This window comes from Geotrypetes seraphini, chromosome 4, assembly GCF_902459505.1.
Source record: "Geotrypetes seraphini chromosome 4, aGeoSer1.1, whole genome shotgun sequence".
Lineage (NCBI taxonomy): Eukaryota > Metazoa > Chordata > Amphibia > Gymnophiona > Dermophiidae > Geotrypetes > Geotrypetes seraphini.
Window position 1 is genome coordinate 296,517,479 of NC_047087.1, and position 8,209 is coordinate 296,525,687.

General features: G+C 44.5%; 1 protein-coding gene across 3 annotated transcripts in view; it reads left to right on the plus strand.

The window, feature by feature from the left end:
• NEURL1 (neuralized E3 ubiquitin protein ligase 1) overlaps positions 1-6,873 on the plus strand; it is a 374,377-nt gene extending 367,504 nt beyond the window's left edge. For all 3 annotated transcript variants that reach the window (XM_033943883.1, XM_033943885.1, XM_033943884.1), the window contains one exon: positions 6,041-6,873. In XM_033943883.1, the coding sequence (XP_033799774.1) occupies positions 6,041-6,282 (242 nt within the window). In that variant the 3' untranslated portion in view covers positions 6,283-6,873. The remainder of the gene's footprint in view (positions 1-6,040) is intronic.
• The last annotated feature ends 1,336 nt before the right edge of the window (positions 6,874-8,209 follow it).

Below are 8,209 nucleotides of genomic sequence, written 5' to 3' on the forward strand. Positions count from 1 at the left end.
TGGTCTTACAGCATGGACCTTAAGCACAGAGCGTTAGAGCACAAAGGATACTCAGAGGTAGTCATTGCTACTCTCCTCAGGGACAAGAAGCCTATGACGGTCTTCTTATGCTAAGGCATGGGAGACATTTCAACACTGGACGCCCTGGTCCAGCCATAGCCAAAGAGTGAACCCTTTTGTGTGTGTTTCCTCCATGGCCCATAATAGGGCAGATTCTTTACAAAATAGCAAGCCACCCAGAGAGAGGCCCTCATAGCACTGGATTGGCCACACAGGCCTTGTGCGTTTTCAGAGATACAAGGGTTTCAGACTGCAGGTATAGCACAATCTTCTGTCTCAGGGCCCAGTGGTCATAGAAGATCTGAATTGCTTTGGTCTTACAGCATGGACCTTAAGCACAGAGCGTTAGAGCACAAAGGATACTCAGAGGTAGTCATTGCTACTCTCCTCAGGGACAAGAAGCCTATGACGGTCTTCTTATGCTAAGGCATGGGAGACATTTCAACACTGGTGCACGAAAGAGAAGATTGAGCTGTTTAGTGCTAGCTTTCCTTCACCAAGAAAGAATTAGCAAGACTTACAATAATACAGAATACAACGGTCAGAATGGTTTATGGCCTGAAGAAATTTGATTATGTTACACCCTTTTATCGCGAATTGCAATGGCTGCCAATGGAGGCCCGGGAATTGTTTAAACTAGGATGTTTCTGTTACAGCTCCTTCTTACTTAGTCAATAGATTTTCTTTAGCATCATAGTAGAAGAACTCATCCTTTGTTTAATTTTCCATCTGTTCAGGGTTGCAGGAGTAAGAAATTTCTGAATCATACTTTGGCATCTCAGGCAACGAATTATGAATATTGTTGCTTACTACCCATTTCTATGGCCATTTTAGAAAACAATTGAAGATCTTTCTTTTTTTCTAAATATTTGACTGTTTAATGAATCATCTTATTTCATGTAAAATGTTTACTTTTATAACTTTTTGTAAACCACGTTGAACTTCTGGTTACGTGGTCAATAAGCACAATGTTATCACTCAGGGTCCAAGTGGTGGGCCTCTCATGTTTCACAGCCTGTGAATGCAAAGCTCCCCTGGCTTCTCATCCAGACATTGCCAGATTCCTACAGGGAGCACTAAGGCTCAGACCACCAGTAAAACAACCATTTCTGTTGTGGAATCTTAACGTGGTTTTGCATGGCCTCAGTCAGGCTCCATATGAGCCTTTTCAGGAGGTGTCCTTGTTGGATCTTACCATCAAGACTGTTTTCCTCATGGCTATTATGTCAGCGAGATGTGTCTTGAAGCTGCAGGCCCTGTCGAGCAGGGTCCCATTCTTTAAGATCACGGAGTTGAGAGTTTCCTTGTGCATAGTCCCATCCTTTTTGCCAAGGTGGTTTTGGCATTGCATGTCAATCAAGAGGTAAGATTATCAGCATTCCAGACCACAGGGTCAAAGAAAAAGGACCAGATTCTGAGAAATCTAAATGTGAGGAGTCCTTCTACATTATCTAGAGGTCACCAATGGGTTCCGACTGTCGGACCATCTATTTGTGCTTACCAGTCAGGCTAGACGCAGTAGACTGGCATTTAAGGCTACCATCTCAAGATGGTTACCAATGACCATCTCATCATAACATAAGAACATAACATAAGCAATGCCTCTGCTGGGTCAGACCTGAGGTCCATCATGCCCAGCAGTCCGCTCACATGGCGGCCCAACAGGTCCAGGACCTCTGCAGTAATCCTCTATTTATATCCCTCTATCCCCTTTTCCAGCAGGAAATTGTCCAGTCCTTTCTTAAACCCCTGTACTGTACTCTGCCCTATTACGCCCTCTGGAAGCGCATTCCAGGTGTCCACCACTCGTTGGGTAAAGAAGAACTTCCTAGCATTCGTTTTAAATCTGTCCCCTTTCAACTTTTCCAAGTGTCCTCTTGTTCTTTTATTTTTCGAAAGTTTGAAGACTCTGTCCTTCTCTACTCTCTCTATGCCCTTCATGATCTTATAAGTCTCTATCATATCCCCTCTAAGTCTCCTCTTCTCCAGGTAAAAGAGACCCAGTTTCTCCAATCTCTCAGCGTATGAGAGGTTTTCCATCCCTTTTATCAAGCGTGTCGCTCTCCTCTGAACCCTCTCGAGTAACGCCATATCCTTCCTAAGGTACGGAGACCAATATTGGACGCAGTATTCCAGATGTGGGCGCACCATCGCCCGATACAATGGCAGGATAACTTCTTTTGTCCTTGTTGTAATACCCTTCTTGATTATGCCTAGCATTCTATTTGCTTTCTTAGCGGCTGTTGCGCACTGTGCCGTCAGCTTCATTGTCATGTCCACCATTACCCCCAAGTCCCTTTCTTGGTTGCTCTCATTCAATAATATCCCTCCCATCGTATAGTTGTACCTCGGGTTTCTGTTTCCAACATGCAATACTTTACATTTCTCAACGTTGAACTTCATCTGCCATCTCGCCGCCCATTCCCCCAATTTGTTCAAGTCCCTTTGCAATTCTTCGCATTCCTCTTTAGTCCCAGCTCCACTAAATAGTTTTGTATCGTCCGCAAATTTTATTATCTCACACTTCGTGCCTGTTTCTAGATCATTTATGAATATATTAAATAGCAGCGGCCCGAGCACTGAGCCCTGCGGAACACCACTCGTGACCCCCATCCAGTCCGAGTAGTGGCCCTTCACCCCTACCCTCTGTTTCCTACCCGCCAACCAGTTTCTGATCCATCTATGTATGTCTCCTTCCACTCCATGGTTCTTCAGTTTCCGGAGTAGACGTTCGTGAGGCACCTTGTCAAAGGCTTTTTGGAAATCAAGGTATATGATGTCTATGGGGTCTCCTCTGTCCATCCGTTTGTTAATTCCTTCGAAGAAGTGCAATAAGTTTGTTAGGCACGATCTCCCCCTGCAGAAACCATGTTGGGTTGTTTTCAAAAGTTCGTTTCTTTCCAGATGTTCATCGATGTGTTCTTTAATCAGTGCTTCCGCCAGTTTCCCCGGAACCGAGGTCAAACTCACTGGTCTGTAGTTTCCCGGGTCACCTCTTGATCCCTTTTTAATGATGGGCGTGACATTGGCTATCTTCCAATCCTCCGGGATCATGCCTGTTTTCAAGGATAGGTTGCAAATTTGCTGCAGTAGTTCCGCTATCTCTTCCTTTAATTCCTTCAGAACCCTGGGATGGATTCCGTCCGGACCCGGGGATTTGTCAGTTTTAAGTTTTTCTATCTGCCTGTGTACATCATCAAGGCTCACTTCCATGGATGTTAATTTTTCTGCTTGATTTCCATTGAAGATTTGTTCAGGTTCCGGTATGTTGGTTGTGTCTTCGTTTGTAAATACAGACGAGAAGAACATGTTGAGTCTTTCTGCGACTTCTTTCTCCTCCTTCACCGCTCCCTTCCTGTCTCCTTCGTCCAGCGGTCCCACCTCCTCCCTAGCTGGCTGTTTCCCTTTAACATATCTGAAGAACGGTTTGAAATTTCGTGCCTCCCTGGCTAGCCTCTCTTCATACTCTCTTTTGGCTTTTCGAACCACACGGTATATATTGTTTGTGGCAAGCAATTGCCAATTGCCGGTGTCCTTGAAAGTACATTCCACAAGAAATGTGGCTTCTTTGTGGGTGGAAGCTCGGGCAGTTTCACCCAGGGACATTTGTAGGGCAGTAGCTTGGTCCACTCTCCAAGTTCTACAGAGTAGACATGGCAACACATAAGGACACTGATTTAGAGTCCTCAGTGTTACGAGCAGGCACAGATATCCTGCTTTAAATTTCTGGGACTGCTTTTGTACGTTCCTACAGTCCAAAATGACACAACTATTGCACTAAATAAAGAGATTAGGTTCTTACCTTGCTAATATCTTTTCTAGTAGATAGGATGTCATTCTGGAACCCCACCCTGTCATTTATTTACTCCACCTGCCTACTGTCATAATCAGGAAGTTCGAGTCAAAAGTGAAATTTTGATGTCAGTCAGTCCTCAATGGTATGAAGAATAATGTAAATGTGTAAGATTGGTTATTTTGATGTTTCAATTGTTCAACTAAAATATTTAACATGTTTGGTATACTTTCAGATCAGAATAGATCTGTTGTTTGGGGAGTCTCCCTGTATCCTTCCTCCTTATGTGTTCCTATATAGGGCTATCACCTGCTTTGGTACAAACTGAAGGGGGCAGCAGAACCCTATGAAGAAGAGGAGGAGTTGAAACCCTGGAATGGATTCTTTCTGCATGGTTCATGAGCATGGAGACAATATCCTACTGTCCAGAATGACACACCTAGCCACTAGAAAATATTTTAGCAAAGTAAGAACCTAATCCCTTTATACTGAAAACTGGGGCTTCTATGGCCATGATAAAATAGCATTGGCACGCAAGAAAGACTGGAATAAGTGTACGTTAAAGCCTACTTGTACCTCAGCTTAGTAAAAGGACCCCATGGGTTGGGGTTTTTTATGGGGGGGTACTTGTTTTTTTGTGATGGGGGAAGGGTTGCTGTACCCTGTAAATTATTGCAACTGAAATTTGTCTGATATTTCTTAAAATGCATCGTATATATAAAAATTAGCTTTTAATTTGTGCTATGAAAGTGGTATGTTTGGCAGTTTTCCTGGATTTTCACATGACATAATTCACTAACATTTTTGGGGCTGTTTCCCATGGATATATCCAAGAAGAACAGTCGGTACCGGGTCACAGACACAATGTGAACTTGTTACAGTGTTCACCTCTAAGATAAATCAGCTATAGAAAGACATCGCAGGACTTTCTTGTTATGATGACGAAGAGATAAAACTTGACATGGCAATTCAGCTTTAAAGCTCTGAATATTTTATGCATGTTTCTCAACATATGTTCAATATCATTTGTGCTTTAGATAGATTGTAAAGGGGAAAAAAAAGGGACATAGCAGGGTAGCATTCTTCAGTATTATATTTATACTAGTTTTATAGCCCGTTACATTAACGGGTGCTAGAATATATATGTGTGTGTGGTTTTATTTCTTTTTCTCTCTTTAGCCAGGTGCTAGAATAGATGTGTGTGTGTCTTTCTTTCTTTCTCTCTCTCCTTGGCCGCTTTCTGTCTCTCTCTTTACTCGGCTGTCCACCATCACCCCTTGCCTGTTCCATCTGTCCAGCAGTAGGCTTTCTCCCTTCCTTTTACCTCCCCCTGTCCAGCAACACTCCTTACTTGCTCCCCAGTCCTTCTTCCCTGCTCCCCCTGTCCAGCAGCACTCCTTACTTTCTCCCCCTGACACTCTTACCTGCTCCCCTTGTCCTTCTTCCCTGCTCTCCCTGTCCAGCAGCAATTATTCCCTGCTCCCCAGTCCCTCTACCCTGCTCCCCCTGTCCAGCAGCACTTCTTACCTGCTCCTCTGTTCCTCTTCCCTGCTCCCCCTGTCCAGCAGCACTCCTTACTTTCTCCCCCTGACCCTCTTATCTGCTCCCCCTGTCCAGCATGCGGCTTCTGTTCTTTAAAACAGCCTACCGGCTGTAAGGAACCTCGCAGGCCGCTCTGAGGCATGGTGACTTTTCGTGTACAGCACTCTCCACACGCTGCTTTGGGGCCGTGTGCTGCCCTGATTTACTCTGGCACGTCCCTAATGACATCATCAGAGACGCGGCAGAGCAAATCAGGGCAGTAGAAGGCCCCGAAGCAGCGTGTGGAGAGTGCTCCACAGGCTGCTTGAATCGCTTCCCTTCCCGCCCCTTGAGGTGCGCCGCGGCTCCTCTCGATCCCCGCCAGCTTCGGAAGCCTTCCCCGACGCTGGTGCGGCTCGTGAGAGGAGCCGACAGGAGAGCAGGATGTCCAGCGCTGGGGTCCAACGTTTCTGCTGTAGAGGCGATCGTTGGCTGGCTGCGGTCCCGCACTTGCGACGCGTGTATGGTGATATATTATGCGCGCATGCGCATTAAGCTGGCACAGCGCGACAGAACAGGGATCAGGGAACACGTTTTGCAACTGCGCATGCGCGGGCTACCATTTTATTATATAGATTAAAAATAATAATGTTTATTATATTACAGGAACAGCTGCAAATTCCCCTGTGAGCATGCCAGAGTCACCCATTTCTCCATCCGTCTCAGGCTCCTGGAGCGATGAGTGTACAATCTGTTATGAGAATATGGTGGACACGGTTATTTACTCCTGTGGACATATGTGTCTCTGCTATACCTGTGGCCTGAAACTGAAGAAGATGGCCAATGCTTGTTGTCCAATCTGTAGACGAGCCATCAAGGATATTATCAAAACCTACCGCAGTACGTAGAATTCAGCTGTCTCGGAGAAGAGCGTCTACCCGGACATAGGATATTTTCACAATTTTATCATCTGATACATGGTAATACAGCTACAAAGTCCCAAACAGCATTTCACAATCCATACCTCCAATCTCTGTTTATTCGTCAAAGAAGCAACTAATTGTGAAGATCAGAATGTCCCTGGGAGTCTTAAGATTTAAACTAGGCTTATTTCATTTTTTCATTCTCTTTCTTTTTGGAAATGAAACCAGAGCTCAGCATTTCCCCTCCCCCCTCCACAGACACCCCCCCCCCCCACACACACACACACACACAGATGCATGTGCCTTTCTGGGCAGCGGAAACTAGCTTGAAGTGAAAAATTCAGCTGAAGAACTGAAATTTTAATAATGTCCAAGAGCATTCATTAGTGGTAACAAAATTATTGGAAAAAGCAAAATAAAACAATGAGAATGAAACTGGTGCCTGAACTCTGGTTGGCAAGCCTACATCTCATTTATTCTTGCAATTCTCAGTGCTGGCTGTGTATTGTCATTGTTTTTTGTTTTGTTTTTTTAATCCGTTTTTCAGTAGGAGGAAGTCTGTTGGGGTGTTTTTTGTTGGGGTTTTTTTTTTTTTTAAGCGAACATAAAATCCAATTTTACTGTGTTGCAAACATCTGGTGAAAAGCTGCCAAACTCAACAAACAAAGCTCTCAATGTTCAGCAATGATTTTTTTTGGTTTTGTTTTTCTTTCTCAGATTTGAAGATGCTCAAGCAGTTTGTAAACTTCATCAGATGCTCAGTTTGCATCAGATTTTTTTTTCCCCCCTCATATGACTTTAATAAAAAAAATGATCCCAACTTTTGATGGCATAACTTGGAACAGGGGTTATAGGTTCTATGATGCATAGGGAGCTAAATATTTGCAGAGTTTGCAGAGGGGACCTGGTTGAGAGCTTAATTTTATTGTTCCCATCCCGCATTGTTCCACTATCACCCGACCTCTTATTTTTCTCTGTTGCTCACTAAGGCGCCGCCGATGTATTAATATTTCACAGGGTATCTACCACATTATAGCACTTTGTAGAGTCAAATTCTTTAAATGTCTCCTTCCCCAGGAAGTTTATAGCTGTATCTGAACCATGAGGCTTTGGGAAGCTAATGCTCCCCAGCCCCAAGCACTAACTTTCCCCTCCCTGCCCAAGTCTGTGGTGGGAAGGGCAAATAGAAAGTGAGATCTTCCCTTCTCTGCCGGTGTCTCCACGACTCCGAGGCTGCAAAGAAAATTTAAATTATGAGCAGGGCCCGAGCTTTTTACACGCTACTGCTGGCTCTGGTCATGTTCCTCTTCCTTCTCCTTCCTTGAAACAGGAAGATACAATACTCAAGTTTATTAATGTTCAAGCTTATTAAAATTTGATGAAACGCTAATCATAATTCTAAGCGTTTTACAATATAAAATGGGGAGGACATTTAACTTATTATTGACTGGGACAAATGGCTTACTTGAAAACAAGAGAAAGGTGGGAGAAATATAAATGAAAAGAAAAGGAGACAAATAAAACAGATAAGGGAAAAAAACAGAAGGATGGTGGCCTTGAAAGAGAGATGATGTAAAAAGGGATCAGTTCGGTTATCATAGGGGAGGGAGAAGGTGGAGGAAGATGAGCAAAGCTGGAAGTGGTGCATACAGAGCTCTAGTCCCGGCCACGATTTCATTTTCTTTGCAGCCTCTGGAGTCGGGGAGACAGTGGCAGGGAAGGGAAGATCACCCTTCCTATTTGTTCTTCCTGCTGCGGACTCGAGCAGGCAGCAGCCCAACAGAGGTATCGGTGAGGCAGTGGATGGGCGGGGGGGGGGGGGGGAGAGGAGATGGGGACTCATTTGAAGAAAGAGAGAGAAGGACTGTTGGGGGTGAGAGACAAGAGGATCATTGTACCCCAAGGATTTTAA